The sequence below is a fragment of the Canis aureus genome, chromosome 20, assembly GCF_053574225.1.
Source record: "Canis aureus isolate CA01 chromosome 20, VMU_Caureus_v.1.0, whole genome shotgun sequence".
NCBI lineage: Eukaryota > Metazoa > Chordata > Mammalia > Carnivora > Canidae > Canis > Canis aureus.
The window spans coordinates 46,219,976-46,241,508 of NC_135630.1; the positions used below are offsets into that span (position 1 = coordinate 46,219,976).

General features: G+C 36.5%; 1 protein-coding gene across 1 annotated transcript in view; it reads left to right on the top strand.

The window, feature by feature from the left end:
• The first annotated feature begins 3,585 nt into the window (after positions 1 to 3,585).
• Positions 3,586 to 21,533, top strand: part of THSD7B (thrombospondin type 1 domain containing 7B) — a 726,789-nt gene continuing 708,841 nt past the window's right edge. The window contains exon 1 of the mRNA XM_077861538.1: positions 3,586 to 3,753. Within this exon, the coding sequence (XP_077717664.1) occupies positions 3,615 to 3,753 (139 nt within the window). The 5' untranslated portion in view covers positions 3,586 to 3,614. The remainder of the gene's footprint in view (positions 3,754 to 21,533) is intronic.

The following is a 21,533-nucleotide window of genomic DNA, read 5'->3' on the forward strand; positions in this document are numbered from 1 at the left end:
CCCAAGTTGCCATGAGATGGCACTATGGGGATATGCGTGGTCAAGTTTGCTTTCCTCCCTTTCATTACTGTTCCCTGCAGGCTGAGAGCAAATTGGAACAGCTTTTCTTTTCTTTTCTTTCTTTTTTTTTTTTTTCTTAAGTTTTGTGCCTTTTAAATATTCAAGGACTTCAATGATAAGAATACATTTAAAGGGAAATGAAATGCGTATAAAGTGTAAGACACATTTTTCATAGTTTGAATGGCCTTTAAATGATTAGAAAACTAAGGCTAAAAGGAGAAACTGTTTTTTATTTTTCTTAGTATTCATCATTTTAGAGCTAACCTTGCAAATATATTTTGGATGCTAAGATACATAGTAAATAAGTTGATTTGGAAACTAAACAATGGTCGTGATGTAAATTATTCATGCCATCGTGGGATAGCACATGCTTCCTGCATAGTATATATTTTTATAGCAGTTACAGCGTTTATCCATTTATGCTCTACAAATAGAGGAGTGGAATCTCTCATTGTTTCTTGTTTCCCCTCTTTTTTTATTGTGAATTCTTGTGTGGCTTTTCAAGTAATGGATACAAAAATGACTCTCAGTGTCTTTGAAGGAAGAATTGAGTAAAGTTTCAGGCATTTGGTGGAAAGATAGTAACACAGTTTAGTGGAGTAAGACAAACCTGAATTCAAATTCCATCCTGTGCTGTACATCAACTCGGCAGAGCTTCTCATTTTACTTATATATCTAAGACACGCAGCATGGAAAGTGGCAGCTTTACCAGATCTAGTTCCCCATCCTCTGTCTCTAAGCTTCTTGGGGAAAGGGAGGTAGTGAGGAATGGGATTATTGATTATACAGATACTAAAAATGTGTAGATGTTTCTAGGAGCAAGATTGATGAGGCATCCCAAATTGAAATTGAAATACTTTTGTTCATTCTCTAAGATCTGTATTTCAGATTTGTGTTATTGTTGTTAAGATCAACCTAAGATTTCTACTGGCACTATCCTTGTTAGTCAGTGATAGCCAGAAGATATAGTGACTGTAGGCATCTAGTAGGAGGCTCCCAAGCCACTCTGCCTAGGGATCTGCCACTGGCTTAGGTGAACACAAAAGGAACCTGAAAAGACATTGGATCCCTTTGCAGAGTCAGCACAGGGTTCTGGAACAGTAAGGAAGCCTAAAAGGAGATCAGGGTTCACAACAGCCTCTACTCAGGTAAGTGTAATGGTTTTATTTTGATTGTTTTTATTTTAAAGTTAAAATCCAAAGATTGATGCAAACTTCAAGATATTTAAATATGATTTTTTGACTAATCATTCCATCTCACATGAAGTTGCACTGGAACTCTTTAATTCTTTTAAATCTTTTTTGGCTTCCACCTATAGCTATTTAGAGTGTAGTAAATATGCTTTTGGTCCTCCTCTTTCATTTACATATTGATGATTTGAATGTTTTTAGATATGCTGGATACGTGTCTGTCACTGATGGGGATGGACAACGTCTCCTCTTATACCCTGATGATTTCCTGTCATAAAAGAAGTTTTCTTAGTAGAGAGCTGGTCCTGCTAGCCAATTAATTTATTAATAGTAATAATAATAGTTTAGGATAGACTACCCTAAGATGCAAATCATTTTAACCAAAAGTTCTATCCTTAGAATAAACTAAAATTAATATCCATGTTGCAAAAGCATAGTTGTAGCAAATCGTACTCTTGGATGCTTGCCACAGAGAAATGTGGCCAGTTCAGTTCTCTAAGCCTGAGGTTTTTGAATCATGTCCAGTAATGCTGCAAAGGTTCCGTGAAATAGTCTAACAGGCTGGTCTTGGGGGGCAGTCAAGCAAGAGAGCTCTATCTTATTTCAGCTGGATCACTCCACTTTGATGTTTCTCAGTATTGGTATGCAGAATTTGAAAAAAAAAAAAAAAAAAGGTTTTGGTTGCTTATTCAAGTTCCCTTTTCATTCCTGGATCCAGGCAGACCATTGAAGAGCTGTGCACTTGAGCTGTACTGCTTCCCTCCTTTGTAGAATCTTTTTTACTGATCTGTACTTTTCCACTGTACCCTTGCAATGTTCCAGGAGTGCCACAAGACTCTGCTGTATACAGCTTGCCACCGTTTCTTTTATTTGATGAGGTGCTGTGTTTCGCACATCGCTCAGCACATCATCTATGTTTATGATGAGGACTCGTGGGGTAACTTCTATTAGTGCTTGAGAGCAGAGCAGTGGCTCCTCCTAAAACAATAATGAAAAAAAAAAAAGATATAATTTTCTCCTACATACATAGGTACTTCTTTCTTTGGTCACTAGGAAGCTCACAGTCACATTCACTCCCTGCTTTTAGTAATGTTGTGGGTAAATATGTAGGGAGAGTAACTTCTACCCTTGGTATCCTTTTACCATTCAATCCTTTTGTCTTTGTCCGGCTATGTCTCTTAATCCATTTTTCTGGTATTGCACTGTGGCAAGTTATCTCCAATCTCCTTAGCTCTAGGTAGACTTTTCTTATTATCTTTTGGGAAACTACCTGGATATCCTATAGGCACATCAGATTTAATATTCTCTAAAGGAAATTCTTTTTGTCTTCTCTTTCAAACCTGCCTCTCTTTCCCTTTCCTCCTTTGGTAATGGGGTCCCATCTGTTCAGTCTTGTAAGTTGGGAGTCTTGCTTCCCTCTCATAACCCATGAGATCGTTAACTGAACCGGGCTGCTGCATTACATTTCACATCTTCCTATATCCTTTCATTCGTCAATTCTTGCCTGGACTATGCCTCATTTCCTAACTAGCCTCATCCCTGATGCACCCTGATGTCACTTATTTAAAAGTCATTTGCTCTCCTGAAATGCTTACTGTTGTTATTTGCAGAATGAAGCTCAACTCACTCATATGACATTCAAGGCTCTTCATAATTTGCTTCCCAACCTATGTTCTAAATTTCATCTCGGTCCATTCATCCCTCTGCTTTGCATCCCTCACAGCAGCCAATGGCCCACTCATCAACCCCCAAACACAAAATGCATGACAGCACCTGGTTCTTGTGGCCTGAAGTGCCCTTCTTGGCTTCTTCAAGCCCTTGTTTTCCTAAGGCTCCTCACAGATATTACCTGTATGAGATTTCCCTCTCTTTTTTTCTCACCACAGAAGACCTAATTGCATCCCCTTCTGTCTTTCCATTTCACTTTCTTAATACTACTGTTAGAGCATTCTTTCCCCTATTTTGGATTTTGCTTTATGTTCTGTTTATTCCCAAATCATGAGCTCCGCAAAGAGTTTGGCTAAATCGAAGGTGGGAATAGATCGTGTATCTGCCAACCTTGCTCTTACTGAATGGGGACTATAAAGTCCTTAAAACTGATAGTATCTTCAATGGGTAAGGATTGAAAGCATGGCTAATTAACCTTTGATCTTAAAATGTTAATAGTATAAGTATTCCTTTTATGGAAATGGGAGTTTGTAATGTCATCATGGTAAAGGTTCTAGCAGTCAATGTGAGTTTTTGTAATTTGTACAGAAGAAACTTATCTGGTTTTCTTTCTTTCTTTTCCTTTTCCTTTTGTTTTTGTTTTTGTTTTTGTTTTTTTTTAGGAATAGGCAAGTCAAGAGGCTGAAAATCTGAAGAATGTTTTCAAAGGGTAATCTGGCTGTCATTTGCTGGTTATGGAGGAGCATGAGGAAGCTATTTCTATTACTTTCTCTCTTGCTGTCCCATGCAGCTCATTTGGAAGGCAAAAAGGATAATCAGTTCATCTGGAAACCAGGTAGGAATGTCCTGGCTGTTGTCCTTTGTCCCACTTTCATTAATGATAAGAATATCCTCTGCATCCTTGTTTGTATTTCTGGAATAGTAGGAAATATCCAGAGAGGAAAAATAGACTCTTTCTCTTTACAATAAAACTTACATTTAATTTTTATTTCTGCATAATTGTCACCTCTTTCTGTGATGCTGTTACACTTCTGAATTTTCATGTTGTTGTCAATTAAAGTTATGATTTCCATAATTACATCTGCTTCTCCTTTGTCAAATGTATCACCACTGTGCAGCACATTTGTAGCAAAAATGACATCTGAATTTAGCTGATATCCTCAGCTAAAAATGCTTTGTACTAGTTCTGTATGTCTCTCCCTTTTAGCTGACAAACTAGTTAGCTATTTATTATTGAATATTTTTTAGCCTAGATCCTACAGATCTAGGTTTGGAGAGCATGAAGAATTGTCCTAACAACGTTGCTCATTAGTTTTGACTATAAAGTCTCCTTAATTTATTTTGAGATCCTCAGCTACCTTGTTCATAAGTATATGAATAAGTTGAATTGAAATTTGGAGGTTTGCATATAACTCATGTTCTTCTGTAAGTATTTCCTTAATTTGAGTGTGGAAAAGAGCTGTTAAATTTAATTTTAAAGGCTAACACTTTATTACCTTAAATGATGAACCCTAAACATCTTGGCTTCTTTGTATTACTGATGTGTTTCTTTGCTCTAGATTTTAATTTTTGTAGTTTCATAATCAAATCATTTAAAATATTTATTACTGTTTCAATAGTCCATTCTTACAAATACAGATAACTTATATACTTAATATCTTAGAATAGGAAAATGTTATGTTGTAGAAGATGTATGGTCCTTGAAGAGATTTCATTTTATTCTCATCGTTGTAAATTAAATAGACTGCAAATGTATTGTGTCACTATGGAAATATGTACAAAAGTGATATTTGTAATATTTAAATGACTTTGCAAAAATGAAAGTAAATTATACTTTAAAGTATATTAAGTAAAAACCTAGTGCCATTAGAGATATGGTCTGGAGGAAATTTAATTGCACTAAAGCTCCTATAAATTAATTTAATTGTGAGCTCTAATACTACATTAGTGATTTGTATTTTTTACCTCATGGTAGTTTTAGTAAGCTTTGGAATAGTTCTGGAAGTAAGTCTTGCAATTCTGTGAAAGGGGCTATTTTGTTTTAATCACAAAAGGCTAAACATTTTATCAAATCTAAATGAACACATTTATGTGACTTCACTCTTGTCTAAAATTCTCAAAAGAAAGTGCAATTAGGATGGAAGGAAAGTAGCAAATCTGAACTGCAAATGAGATGTATGAAGAAAAAGGGCTTATTTGGAAATAAATTTTAAAAATAAGTCTGCTTTTCTAAAAGCAGGTCGTTGGAACAAGATGGTACAGACCAATGCTGCAGTGGATGAATGCTTTGATAACTGTCAAACTTCAGTTTCAGAGATACATTCCTTCCCATCAGACACATTGCACTGTTCCAAATGAGTCTCTGTCATCACTCTCATTTCCCCTGGTGTTTATTACCTCTTTCTCTCCTTAACGTGCGATCAAAAAAGTGATAAATATATATTTCCCATGTGGGTTTGCTTCAAAATTACAAGTTTATTACTTGAATATGACCAGATATTTTAAAAGTAGAAAAAATTTAAAAGATGCAAAATGAAAAGCAAACGTCCAGACCATATATTCCAATCTTCAATCTCTTATGTATCCTTCAGAGATTTTCTTTGCACATGAAAGTATATATCCATGCATATTTATGTATATAAACCACATAAGATACAGACATACACACAAAGTACTACTATTGTTATTTAAAGTTCTGACAAAAAAGAAGCAGTACATGCAAAGAAGGTCATTGGGAGGAGTTTAATAAAAGGATTATTCATGAAAGTGGTCAAGTGTGAGCAGAGTTTAAGAACAGCTACAAGGAATTGTGGAGTACCCCTGAGCTAGTGTCAGTTTTTATGACTTCTGGATCTTCAGGGGCAAAAAAAGGAAGTGGTTTCTGGAATCTGGAAAGAAAACTTTAAGGAGAGGATGCCCCTCAGATGCCATGACCTTTAGAGGGATATAACTAACCAGCAGTGAGAAGTAGGAAAGGGGTCAGGGGAATATAGCTCTTGCCCTCACATCTCCTGCCAGAGATCTCATTGGCTGAATCCAACCAGAAGCCGCAGGGCCAGGAGACCTCATTGATTTATCTATACAGACCAGTCTCCTGGGCTGGAAGCAGAGTAAATAATGATGGAGAAGGTGGTCTTGAAAATATCTAATTCATACATACGTATATGTACATATATACACACTCTGCTTCATACAATAAGAATCATACTATGAACCCTTTGTAGCTTTATTTTATCACATAATGATGTCTTGATGAACATTACCTATTAGTGTACATGGGGCAATTTTATCTTTTAATGATTATATAGTATTCTTTTGTATTTTTATTCAATAATTTATTTAACCAGTGCCTTGTAGCTTTATCTTTTCTTTTCCTACTGCTTGGCATTTCAGCAGTTTTTGGTGTTTTGCTACTATAAATTATAGTGACATGAATGCTACACTATTATAAAGCTAAACAACATAGCATTTTGAAGAGGTATATGCACTAGAGCAATTCTGGGTCATTACTTTCAAGGCAGTTTTAGCATCTTAGAATCTGTTAATGTGCTTCTACATGATTTTATTATGTTTCATTTGGATTTTTTTAAAAAAAACTTGTATTGCTGGTGACATCAGTTATATTTTTGGAGTATGTTATCAAATCTGACAACTCAGGTCCAGTATATTCTAAAATTTGAACAGCTTTCCCAGAAGACCCAGATAAGTATATTTTAGAAACCTAGAAACCCTTCTCTCGGTTTAGATTGCAGTATCAACAACTTAAGCTTTTTGTTGGTGTCTCCTGTTTTCCCTGAGTTCATGGATGAGCTGTTAGTCAACCTCATCCAAACTGGAGGCATTTCTAAGTGATTCCGGGCTTTGGGTAAACAATGGACTGATGAATAATAAGTGAGTGGGATATTATGTTGCTAAGGATTTCTGTACTGAGAGAAAGTAGTGAGCTGTAGGATGTGGGGTCATTGATCTGGCAAAGCTGTTGAATGCCTGTTATCATTGCAATGAGCTCCTCTGATCTATATTTAGTGTCAAGCAATCTACCATCCATGCCAAGAAGGATTGCATCAGCAAGAGTACCAGATAAGGAGTGATGTTGCTTATTGCTTTAAGTAAATATGTAACTATTCATGCCTGCTGCTTTGAAGAGATCTGTTCATCTGAACAGATCATGGTTTCTAAAGCCATGGCAACTAGTGGTCTCAAAACATTTCTTAGTATTGGTTCTAAGAGGTTCATTCATTCCACTAATACCTGTCGAGTCCTTATTGTGTGTCAGGCACTGTTACAAGCACATGAGATAAACTGAGAATAAAACAGACAAAGGAATGGGGTAATGAACATGATAGAGAAGGTAAATAAACAGTATGCTTGATGGTGGTAAATGTTTAGAAGGAAAGAGAAGGCAAGGAAGAGGGATATGCAATAAGATGGAGAGACCAAAATTGCCAGCAGGTGGGCTGTGGGATGCTTCACTAAAGAGGTGAGTTTGAATCAATATCTGAAGCAAGAAGGGAGTCAGCCATGGGGATAGAGTAAAGAATTTTCCAGATGAAACAATCAACAGAGGCAAAAGGCCCTGAAGCAAGAGTGTGTGCAACATGTTTGGAGACCAGCAAAGAAGCCAGCCTGCTGGAACAGAGTGAGCATGGGGGATAGTGACAAATCAGGTCAGCAGATGGAATGGGGCTCAAATCAGGTGTCATACATACAATTTGGCTTTTGCTCTGGGTGAGACAGAAAGACACTGGGGAGTTTTGAGAGCGTGGTGACATGATCTTTATTCTTAATAAGATTATAGTAGAATCATTATGAGCGGTCAATTAAGAATGGTGGAAGCAGGAAGGCCAGTGAGGAGGCTTCTGTAAAAATAATGAAGAATGATGATATAGCTTGACCCAAGGTCATGGCAGTGAAGGTGGTGAGGAGAGATTGAATTCTAGATACATTTAAGGCCATGGTTTTCAACCAGGGGTGACTTTGCCCCGCACAGGACTTTTCTGTTTGTCACAACTGGGGTGAGCTACTGACAACCATAGGTAGAAGCGACAAGATGGCCCCCCCACAACAATGACCAAGCCCCCAAGGGTCAATAGTGCCCACCAGACTGAGAAACCATGATTGAAGGTAAAGCATCATGACTTATTGATATGAGGGTACAGGGAAGCAAAGAGACTCATGGGTAACACTGAGACTGCTCTGAACAGCTGGACCAGGGGAGCTGCTGTCACTTAACACAGGCTGACTATGAAGGAACTGGCATGGAGACACCATTAGCAACTTGGGACTGAACATGTTACATTGTTGAGAAATTTGTGGGAGATGCTGACTAGGATGTTGAATATATGGGTCTTTTTTAAAAAATATTTTATATATTTATTCATCACAGTGGGGGGGGCAGAGACATAGGCAGAGGGAGAAGCAGGCTCCATGCAGGGAGCCCGATGTGGGACTCGATCCCGGGTCTCCAGGATCAGGCCCTGGGCTTAAGGCAGAGCTAAACTGCTGAGCCACTGGGGCTGCCCGAATATATGGGTCTTACTTAAATTAGGAGAAAGTCTCTGCCAGTGCAGAGACTTCAGTGAAGAAGTCACTAGCAAAGTGATAGAATTTAAATATGTAGCCTTAGAACTGAAGAGGTGACCTTAAAATTTGTCATCCTATGCATGTAGAGGATACACTTTCACTGTGCTTCTTTTGTGCCCAAAGACATTAAAAATTGCAGTAGTAAAATACACATAACATAAACTTTACCATTGTAACCATTTTGAAGTATACAATTCAGTGACATTTAGTATGTTCACAGTTGGTGCAGACATCACCACTCTCTAGTTCCAGAACATTTTCATCACTCCAAATTACATCTTGCAAGTGAGTTTATAAAAAGCCTGGAAAACAAGTTTTGCTATGAATAATAAGGTATGAAAGGAAGAAAAATAGTCCACATTTGTCTCTTTGTGAGAAGTTCTTTTAATAGCCTTAAATCATCCTAAGAGATCCTTTGAGTATACGAAAGAGCTAGAGCTTTATACGCAGGCCGACCCACATTCGAATACTAGTTATCTAAAGAGAAGAGAGTTCAGCTCTATTTATCCATCCAAAAATAAGGATAATAAATACTTCATGGGACTTTTCTGAACATTAAGTAAAACAGTATATGGAAATACCTGTATATATTATACCTACTCAATAAATGTTACCTATTATTTTTATCATTATTAATAATCCAGTGTGTATAATATACTTCCTTTTATGTTATCCAATTTTTGCATACTTTTGCTCTTTAAACATACAGAAAAGGGGAGATCGGCTTGACAGTTAAATATATTTTATTAATAAGTAGTCATAAGTAATTTCACTAACTTTTTAGGCCTAGAACTTTCTATATGACATTGTCTTGGAAAGCTTTCATTTCAGTAGCTCCTTCTCAGTGAATGAAAAGGGGTGAGAATAATGACTCATGTTCTAAGAACTAAGTGGTTAAGTTGGAATTAATCTTTTTTCAGGGAAAAAAGGGGATTATGAAAATGACATTATATAAGGAAAAACGATCTTACATAGAGTAATATTTATAGCTTAAATAGTTATGTTTTCAGCATTGAAAGCACTTTAAGAAAAAAATAATACAAAAATTATATATATTACTTTTATGTAATATATATAACTTAAAGTTTAGGGATCCTAGAGAAAATATAATGTTCTCAGGAGAGAGCCAATTTCTTGCCTATGTCCGTGAAATATTTCTTTTGAGAATTTTATTAAATTGAAATCATTTAAATTACTTATATGGATATTAATCTTAGAGACAGTGCATAATATACTCTCAGTGGTGTGATTTCTTTGACATCAAAAAGCATAGACATATTTGGCATGGTATTCACTGCTAAAAATTCTAATTATTTTTCTTTAGAGACCACAGGTACTAATAATGGTATAATGCTCCCAAAAAGTCAGAACAAGTCTTTATTATTTAAGTAATATAAAATAAATTATTCTGCTTTTTTTCCTGAGTAATGCTATAATACACACTCCCTGAGGACAGGGATTTTGCCGATTTTATTCATGGATATGTACCAGGTACCTAGAACACAAATAACTGTTGCACGAAATATTCCCAGCACATTACGTACTTGCAGAGTGTGGGGAACTGTCTTCTGTGGGTTTGTCTGTGTAAATGTGTGTCTTTAAGAGGGTGATGAGACTGCAGAAATAGAAGGTATGATGTCCTGCTATTCTAGAACTCGATATAAATGTTAAGGAGAGAATATAAAATTAATAAAAACCAAAGTCAAACCTATAGATCATTAAATATGAAAATAGGTCTATATTTCCTTGTTGTTTGGTTCCAGGACTGTTTCTGATCATCTCTGGAAAAAGATCTTGAAGACACGTTTTTATAACGAGGAATGGGTGCTTAGCTCGAAATTTACTGTCCTCTAATCCTTCTGATGATGCATTACAGTTGCATGTCACCTCCCAGGTCATTTTCACAGGGGAGCCACTTCCAGTACCTTGTGCTATTTATCCTGATGTTCCCCTCGATGTTTCTAAGCCATCTGCTTGTTACTGACAGTTCTTGATTTATACAGACTAGATATTCCCTATTGATTTTCTGTGATGTTAGTTGAGGATGTATCCCTCATCTCCTGCCACTTTTCCTCCTTACCAACCCCCTTCAAACTGGTGAGATCACAATCTTTAAATCAGTGATTATTTTTACATGGATAACTGTTCTCTGCTGAGCCAAGCAGCGTACAGTGCTTCTGCATCCCTCTTCTCAGCTTTTTGTTTGGCACAGAAGTGAAAAATTGCCTCATTTTTCCCTTTGGTTTCCCCTTCTTTGAGCCTATTGCTGTCTTCCCCTGATGCTGGACTTGATGTGTCACACACCCATTGTGAAATTTTTTGAAGCACTCAAGCACGGCTGCAAATACTCTACCAAATGTTTTCTTTGGGAGATCTTTCCACCGTTGTTTTCTTGGGAGTGTTCCTTCATGTTTTCATCTGAAACCTCATGGTCCCTGCTCTGTTTCTCCTCTTTGCCTTTGTTGGCTTATTTTCTAGAATTACCAAACTTACCTGTTAGAACTGCTAAACTCGGGTACATTGGAAGTAATTTTTCCTGTCTGAAAGTGTTTCTGTATTTGTCATATACTTCACTGATAGCTCGGGTATGGAGTTCAAGGTTAAAAGGAGTGTTTTGTACCATTTATGCTTCCTCTTTCTTTTTCTCTTCTATTCATGTGTTTGTTTGATCATGGTCTCTTATGTGGGGATGTATGAAGTGTGCATAGTACACTTCAGAATTTTGAAGGTTTTTTGCTTCCCTGTGTTTTAGCTTCCAGTGTTGTTGCTAAGAAGTTTGATGTTATTCTGATCTCATCTCTTTGTACATCATTTACTTGTTTTCCTCTTTCTGGAACCTTCTTTTTATGTAGGATGTTCTGAAATTTCATGATTATATACTTTGGGGTACTTCTTTTTTTCCTTATTGTCCTGAACATTAGGAGGATATTTTAATTAATATGCTCAGGTTCTGCAGTGTTGACATTTATTTTGTATATGGTTTCCTCCCATCTGAAACTTCTCAAGACAGATACTTTAGCTCTCTAGCCGATCTTTAATTTTTAGATATTCCGTTTTTCTGTGTGCTTTCTTTTGTTTGCATTTTTATTTTAATTTCTAAAATATTGATTCTACTTAACCTTTCAGCCTTTCCTTTGAATACTTTTTATTTCAGTATCATGTTTTTGAATTTCTGAGGTCTCTTTTTTCTCTGATTATATTTTTAGTGCATCTTGTTTCATAAATGTAGTGTCTTTTCATTTAGAAAATGTTCGTAGTAGTTTAATTTTTTTCCCTTTCATCCTTTGTACCATTTATCCTTCCTCTAAATTTCTTCTTTTCTATTCATGTGTTTGTTTGATCATGGTCTCTGAGGTAGGGAGCTTTCTTTTAATGTCAATTGGTTATGGCCTATCTCCTTAGTGTTTCCCAAGAGTGAAGCACTAAAGACAAATGGGGCACTCTGCCTATATATTCCACTTGGGCTTCATGTCCGGCTTCTCTGAGTGATGAACTGGCCTTTTTATTGAAGAATGGGTTCCTCAAAAGTCTATATCTGTCAGTCTTAAAAGGCTTTACTCTGGGCCTTAACCATGGGTTTATTTAAGGTGAAGCTAAGCAGCCATAACAGATACACCCAAGTGCAGTGGTGTAAAAACAATAGCTCCTCCTGTGGCTCTCATGGGAAAGTCTCATGAAGTTAGTGGTCCAGACTGATCAGTGATTCAGCAACATGTAGTCCTTTAGCCATATGTTTTATTTCAGTCCTGTGGGAGGATATTATCCTTTTCTGCCCATTTAGGTGAGATCAGTCATTTCTATGTTCTAGTTAGTAGAAAGTTAACTTGTGTTATTGATTTGCAATTATTTCATTTTTAAAACATCTTTCTTAGAAATAAAAATTATAATCATGAAAAAAGAAAGTTAACTTCAACAAGTAACATATAAGTTTCATACATCTTTTCATTTCTCTATTTCTGTGCAACAACCCACTCCAAAATAATGGTTTCAAACATTGATAGTCATCAAGTTTCACTCTTGGGAAACACTAAGGAGATAGGCCATAACCAATTGACATTAAAAGAAAGCTCCCTACCTCGGAGACCATGATCAAACAAACACATGAATAGAAAAGAAGAAATTTAGAGGAAGGATAGACGGTACAGAGGATGAAAAGGAAAAAATTAAACTACTACATATATTTTATGACTCACACAAGACGCTCACACATCTGAGGGTGATGGTCCAGCGAGGTGTTCTCACTTGGGGTCTCTCATGCTGTTGCAGTCAGATGGTGGCATGGGCTGAGTCAAGTGGAAGTCTTCTTCACTCAGCTGCCTCAAAAAGCTATGGTTAGAATAGCTGGGCCTCTAGATATCTCTTTCTCTGTGTGGTCTGTATGCATGGTCTCTTCATATTGAGGCTTCAGGGAAGCCAGAATTCTTACATGGTAGCTGAAGACTCTCAGAGCAAATTCCAAAGAGAAACAGGCAGGAGTGGTGGAGTGGTATGGCTTTTTCTAACCTAGACTAGGAGCCATGCAAAATCATTTCTGCTACCTTTTGTTGGTTGCAAGGGAGTCTGTAAGGGGGGAACTTAGGTTCCATCTTTTGACAGGAGGTGAGTCAAATAACTTGCAGTCTTCATTACAGGGGTTATTTAGTGTCTGGATTGCTCAGGGTTCTCCAGAGAAACAGAGCATATAGCATGTTATACATGTGATATATATGTATATATGTGCATGAGTAAATATACCTATGTATACATACACACACATATATCTATATCTATATCTATCATGTATCAATCTATATACATATATATATAGAGAGAGAGAAAGAGAGAAAGAAGAGGGGAGACAGGGAAGGAGAGAAATATATAATTATATATATAATTATATATAATTATATATTATCTATTATAAGTAATTGGCCCACCTGATTATGAAGCCTAAGTAATCCTGTGAGCTGCCATCTGGAGGCCCCAGAAAACCAGTACTGTAGTTTCAGTTTTAGCCTAAAAGCCTGAGAACCAGAGGAACCAGTGGTACAAGTCCCAGTTCAAATGCAGAAGAATAGTGTCTCAGCTCAAGAAGTCAAGCAGAGTGAATTTTTCCTTTCTCTGTCTTTTTGTTCTGTTCAGGCCCTCAGTGGGTTAGAGGATGCCTGTCCAAATTGCGGATGGAAATCTGCTTTACTCAGTTTACTGATTCAAATGCTAATCTCCTCAGAAGCACCCTCACAGATACACTAATAAATAATGTTTAACTAAATATCCGGGCATCCTGTGGTCCAATCAAGTTGACACATAAAATTGACCATTATCCCTTCGTCTTCTGAAATGAACTTTTCCTTGACTGCTTATACTGCACTACAGAAATGACCAGGGCAGAATGACCTTGGCAGGGATGGTTCAACATTGAGTCCTCAACATTTCACTTAATTTCTCTCTTTTGAATAGCGTACCTCATCATTGTCTTCCAATGTGATGCTGTCCTCAAAAACGTTCTCTTGAGGAGATGAATTTTGCTGTCTGTTTTCCTGCAGAGATTGAGGAAGGAACAGAGAGAGGCATCTGTGGGGCTAATTAATTCTATTTATAGACTTTTAATTATTCCCCATATCAAGCCACAAGCCTTACTCCTTTCTGGTGCCCCTAGGTCCAAAGTCTGCCCAAAGTTCTGCAAGTATAAATTGGGTTTTTCTCTTGTTTCCATGCTCTTCTGTAAGCCCCTAATCCTCAGCTTCCTTTACTTTGTCAGGTTGCCTAGTGCTCCTCTGTCTGCTCTCTGTGCTCCAGAATTCATTGCTATCTGTTCTTCACCTCTTACTGAATATATTTTTGACTCTTATCGAGTTATATCTCTTAATGCCTTTATTGTCAGTTCAGTGGAGTATTAGGAGTGAAAATATATACTTGTACTCCCTGAGTTGATGAGAAGTCTTCTCACTTATTTTTCTGCCAGTTTTACTAAAGGTTGTTTATTGTAGAATGGAGAGGATGTCTAAATGCTAATTTTTGTGATTGACTCAGTTATTCTCTTTGAGCATGTGTTACAAAATCTGTCGCTAATAAAGTTAACTGGCCAACCAAACTGTACCCAGGTTAACATTTTTAAAATTTTAATTTGAATGTTTATTGTCTCTGTATGTTTTGGGTTGGACTGAGCTATTGGACTGGGGTTTAATCTGGGAACAGTTTCTCTCTGGAGGTCAGATTATCAACGGAAAGTTCTTTTAGGGCCACCTGGAAATATCTGCCTTAACTTTTCCTTCCATGGTAGAATTTTGATCCTTACATACATTTGAATTATTCTTAACTAGGAAAATAGAGGCTTCCGTGAAAGAAAGAAAAAAGTAAAAAATGAAAACAAGTGAGATCTATCAAAGTGGGATTGAAACATGAACTAAAGGCTAGAAGACATTATTATGAATTCAAAAAAGCAACCTTAAAAGCTTATTTAATTTATTTTATTTTCTTAAAGATTTTATTTATTTATTTGAGAGAGGGAGAGAGCATGAGTGGGAGAAAGGCAGAGGGAGAGAGAGAACCAGACTCCCTGCTGAGCTGAAAGCCCATACTGGGCTCCAGCTCAGGACCCCAGGATCATGACCTAAGCCAAAAGCAGATGTTCAACTGACTGAGCTACCCAGATTCCCCAAAAGCTCATTTTACAAACATATTCATGCTTATCACCTTAGGTACCATCAAATACAGTCAATCTTGATTGGAAACAAATAAAAAAAAAAGCCTGCCTTCTTATAGGTTGTTATAGATTTACTCAATCCATACATTGTTTTTTAAAAAGATTTATTTATTCATTCGTGAGAGACACACACACACAGAGGCAGAGACACGGGCAGATGGAGAAACAGGGTCCTCGCAGGAAGCCCAATGTGGGACTCCTGGATCCTGGGATCATGCCCTGATCCAAAGGCAGATGCTCAACTGCTGAGCCACCCAGGCATCCCCATACGCTTGTTTTGATACATCCACAAAGTTCCCCGGAATTTACAGTCACAGATGGCATCTGTGCTGCAGACATTAGATAATATCTGAGACTCAGAGAAAAATAACTCAAAAGGTATACATTTGGGGTACCTGGGTGGCTCAGGTCTTGGTCCTGAGTCTTGGGATGGAGCCCAGAGCATAGGGCTTCCTGCTTGACGAGGAGTTTGCTTCTTCCTCTGCCCTCACCCCTCCACTTCTCTCTCTCTTTCTCCCTCTCAAATAAATAAATAAAATATTTTAAAAAAAGGTATACATTTAACACTATTCATATTTACTATTCTCTTTAATGCTATGTACTTTTAAAGCTTATTTTCATAGCAAAAGTATGAATATGAATGAACCATCTCATCCTTTTGTTCCTTTGCTTCTTTGGAGTTACTATAGTAACCAAACTGTGGTTCATGTAGGGAGTCTTGATATTATTATCCCCTTATATTGATCATTTTCCCCCCAAAAGAAAAAGATAATAAGCTAATGTGGAATAAGTAGTTTTATCACCCAGTGGTGGATTTCATTCATGAATATACTTTACTACAAATGGAACATAAGAAATGATAAGAATAGCATATGGATATATTTTTTGTGTATGTATTTTAGCTCAGGGTTAATAATTTTTTAATTGAATGCAGCTGTTCAAAGATTTTTGTTGCTAAGTATGTGCACTGTGTTGAAAAGGAGTGGCTGCATTTTAAATCTTTTTTAGAAAACAATTTTGAAGCTTAATTACTTAGCTCTCTTTGTAAAGAACCTGTAAACAATAAAGATGCCGACACTATATATTAGGCGGCCTGATGGAATGGTCCTAAACTTGGACACCACAGTCAGATTCTCTGGGTCCTAAGCCAAGCTGTGTGTGACCTCAAGTTTATGCCTTTACTTTCTCATCAGTCAATGGGGAGTAAATGAGAAAATATTTGTAAAATATAGTTCATAGTCTATGGTACATACTTTAAGAACTTTTTCTATACTCAAAGTTGCAGAACCATATACCTGAGGACATCATATGAACTGAACCAATAAATGAATGGTCGATAAGATGTGGGTTATTGACAGCCAAAGAGGTCTCCCCAAGCCCTACGCCCCACACCCCAAGATCCGTCCATTCCTTCAGGGAGGGATAGTTTCAATTGTTCTCATTTGCCTTCTTAACCAGCCTAATCAACACTTATTGTGAAAATTAGATCCACCTCACAAAAAGTGTTTATTCTTGCCATCTGCATCATGAGATGTCTTAAAAACTAAATTAAATAATAAAAATGAATGATCTGAAAAAAAAAAGCAAAGTAAATATTGCACAAAGTCATGTTAAATATTCAGTGCTACTCCTTTATCACTATTAAATGGGTGCTACTGAGAGAGATTATGTCCTGTACCTTGCACATTCTGAAATGTAGAACCCGATTTAATTTGGACAGATAGACATGAAGGTATAATGAATATCATTTCTCTCAAGAGATGATTGGACCTTCTTTTTCTCCACTTTAAAATTTATTTACTAAAATACATATTTTTTAAGTTGTCATTTCGTTTACTTTTAGTGGCATTCCTCATGTACCTTAGCTCTTTCAAATATTGGACCTTCAAAAAATATTGTCCCCTGACATTTCCATTCATAAAATTCTACTTTATTGTTTCCAAGGCACGAGCTATGGGATGCTATCCAAAACAATTACCAGGAAGAATGCAGTCTCAGAGCTTTCTTAAGGGCCAAGAATATGTGGCCTGATTTTGACCAAACCTAGGTTTGAACTTAAATGGATTTATCTGATTGACTTCTATCTTCAGACTCAGAATGAGAAAAAAAGCAAGAGTACAAGAACACCTCAATATTTGTCAATAAGGTAAAAATGTAATTATACTGTAATGCCTTTTCTTTTATGTATTACACTTTCCTCACAACAGCTTGAGATGTTGCAGGCAGATTAAGGAGGAAACTCACTTAGAATAGCATAGGTATTAAGTGATGAGACAACAGCTGGCCCAATGACCTTGAATTTTCATTATGCAAAGGCCTTTGGTTTTCCTCTTTTGAAACTTCTGACTTAGAACTGCTTATGATGTTGCCATTCTCAGTAGAGAAGCCCATGAACCCCCAAAATGTCCACCTTCTCTATTTCCTCAGATTTCATATTAATTGCTTATCATTAATGCTACAGTTGATGATCCAGATAAACATGTTTTATGCCAAGTGGAGGCTTCTCTTTATAGCATTCTATGATGTTACAATACTAGTAATTATTAGCACGAATGATTATTTTTAAAATTCTAAAAATTTTATTAAAGTATAATACATATGTAAAAAATTACCCATTAATATGTATATTTCAATTATCTTTACTGTGTACCAAGTTTTGCAATCATCACCACAGTACCACTAATCCTCATTCCCAGCTGCAACCCCAGGCAACTACTGATCTACTTTTGGGCTCTGTAGATTTGCCTTGTCTGGATATTTCCTATAAATGGAATCATACAGGATGTGGTCTCTTGTGACTGGCTTCTTTCATATAGCATGATGTTTTTGAATTTCATTCATATTACAGCATGCCTTAATATCTCATTCCTTTGTATTACTGAATAGTATAATAGTCTACTGTGTTAATATAACTTCTTTTATTCACAAATTTGAGGGACTTTTGAGTTATTTCCACTTTACTGCTACTGTATATGGTGCTGCTATGAATGTACATGTGCAAGTTTTGGTGTAGACATATATTTTCTTTTTTCCTGGGAATGGATTTGTTGGGTTGTATGGCAAATAGATTGTTAACTCTTTAAGAAATGACACACCATTTTCCAAAGAGGTCATGCATCTTACATTCCTACCAGCAATATTTTTATCGTATTCTAGACAATAACATTTGTTATTGTCTATATTTTTGATTAAATTCATTATAGTCAGTGTGAAACAGAGTCTCATTATGGTTTTGATTTGAATTTTATTAGTGATTAATGATATTGTCTTTATATGTATTTATTAGCCATTTATGTATTTTCTTTGGTGAAATGTCTATTCAAATTCTTTTTGCATTTCAAAATTGGGTGATAATCTTATTAGTGAGTTTCAAAAGTTCTTTTATGTTTTGGATACAACTGCTTTATTAGACATGTGATTTGAAAATACTTTCAGTCTGTGGTTTGGCTTTTCGATTTTTAATGATGTCTTTGAAGTGCAAAAGTTTTGAATTTTGAAGTCCAATTTATCAGTGTTTTCATTTATAGATTGCACTGTTCAACCCATAGATAAAAAATCTTTGCCTTATTCAAGTTCTCAAAGATTTTTTCCTATATTTTCTTTTAAAAATTGTATAGTTTTAACTCTTATGCTTAGGTCTATGATAGATTTTAAATTACGGCTCTATATGGTGGGGGTAAAGATCTAAGTTCATTTCATTGCATGTGGCTATCCAGTTGTACCAGCACCATTTGTTGAAAGGCTATATTTTTTTCATTGAGTTGCCTTGTCATTTTAGTGAACATCAATTGACCATAAATAAAAGGATTTATTTCTGGACTTTTTGCTATATTCCACTAATTCCTGTATGTCTATCCTCATGTCAATATTATGCTGTCTTGATAACTGTAGCTTATCTTGGCAGCTTTATTATTTATTATCATTTTTTATTTTGATAACTTTATAAGAAGTTCAGAAATTGGAAAGTGAAAATCCTCCAACTTTGTTTTATTTATTTATTTATTTATTTATTTATTTATTTATTTATTTATTTAGAGAGTGAGTGAGTATGGGGGTGGAGGGGCAGAGGGAGAGGGAAAGGGAGAGAGAGAATCTTAAGCAGGTTCCACTGGGTGTGGAACCTGATGCAGGGCTCCATGTCACAACCCTGAGATTATTACCTGAGCCGAAATCAAGAGTCAGATGCTTAACCGACTGAGTCACCCAGGTGCCCCAAACTTTGTTCTTTTAAAAATTGCCTTCGCTATTCTGAGTCTCTTACATTTCCGTTTTAGGATCAATTTGTCAACTTCTACGTGAAGGTCTGCTGAAATTTTGATAGGAATGATGCCTAATCTATCAATCAATTTAGAAAGAATTGCCATTTTAAGAATATTGAATTTTTCAGTCCATGAACATGGAATATTTCTCCATTTGTTTTATTTCCCCTAGTAATATTTTGTAATCTTCAGGTTACAAACCTTTTACTTCCTTTAAATTATTTATAAGTATTTTATTTATTCTCTTTTTTTCATTTTTGGGGTAAGATTTTATTTATTTAATTGAGAGGGAGCCAGGGGGGGCACATGCAGGAGGAGCAGCAAAGGGAATAGGAGAAGTAGGAGAAGTAGGATCCCCACCAAGCAGGGAGCCCGGACATGGGGCTGAATCCCAGATCCCTGAGTTCATGACCTGAGCTGAAGGTAGACGGTTAACTGACTGAGCCACCCAGGATCCCCTGAATGGCGTTGTTCTCTTAATTACACTTTAATATTGTTTATTGGTAGTACAAAGAAATATGATGGATTCCTTACATAGATCTTGTGTCTTGCCATGACTGGTTATTAAGCCTGTTTTGATGGATTAAGGGATTCTTTGATTTAAAATGGATGATACCAGGGATCTATGTAGAATTTCCTTCTTTGGTCCAGAAGGCCACTCCTAGCACTGCATCATGGCAAGAGCCTTTGTTTTGGCAAACAGATCAATAAAGCAAATATACCTTAAAGCACCAATGAAGCGTGTTAAGGAAAATATCTTCAGTTAAATGAATAAGCTATTAAGACAGGGCAGCAGCTGGCCCATGTGTGTAGCTTATTGCGAAGAGTGCCTAGGAAAGGGAGAGGGGTATTGTTTTTCTGTTTCTTAGAACTACTTAAAGATCAGTCCTGGGGATTCCTGGGTGGCTCAGCAGTTTAGTGCCGCCTTCAGCTCAGGTTGTGGTCCTGGAGTCCCAGGATCGAGTCCTCTGTCAGGCTCCCTGCATGAAGCCTGCTTCTCCCTCTGCCTGTGTTTCTGCCCTTCTCTCTCTCTCTCTCTCTCTCTCTCTCATGAATAAATTAAAAAATCTTAAAAAAAATAAAAAAATAAATCCATGAAGAAAAGCATGAGCTACAAAAACAATGTGTAAGCAAATAATTTGGTAAGTCTTAAATTTAATTCTAAACAATTATTTTTGCTTTAACTTGAAAAATGACATCAATCTCATACCAAAGTCTAAGGTATCCTCAAAATAAGCAACAACAGTGAAGGCATATTTGCATTCTAGTTTTCTTATTAGGGAAAGAGAAAGTAAATATTTTTATTATGTCTTATTTAATAAATATGCCAGAAATATGAAAGTAGTCATCACACTATAATTCTGTATGTACATTTTAAACCATTAAAGGGGACAGCCTGGGTAGCTCAGCAGTTTAAGGCGGCTTCAGTCCAGGGCGTGATCCTGGAGACCCAGGATCGAGTCCCACATCGGGTTCCCTGCATGGAGCCTGCTTCTCCCTCTGCCTGTGTATCTGCCTCTCTCTCTCTCTCTCTCTCTCTCTCTGTGTGTGTGTGTGTATGTGTGTGTCTCATGAGTAAATAAATAAAATCTTACAGAAAAAAAAGATCAGTACTGCAGTCTATGTCTGGTGCTCTATAATTCTAGCCTCTTGGGAGTTAAATGTCTTACTTTTGTGTTAATGTATGTCTACCTCATGTATTATGATACACTTCAAGTAACTACAATTTGTCGTTCAACTATATGATGCAAAGATGCTTATTGAATTCCTAAATGTGATTTTAAAACTGTATTTTAACAGTGTAACTTTTCTTCTGGGAACACATGTCCAGTTTTATAAGGTAAGTCCATCGGACAATCTTTTTCAGTTGGTATAAATCAGTTTTGTACAAGAAAATGCCTGTAGTTTTCTAGCAAAGCACAGTTCTATGTAGTGTTCTGAAAGTGCAGGAGGTATTTGAAAGTTAAATAAGTGACAACTAGGTGACACTCTTGTTGATTACATTTGAGTGGGTTTATGTCACAAGCTGTTAAGTGGGGTTCCTAAAATTGCTGGTGGGGAAATTCCAGGCTTATGAATAACTAGACA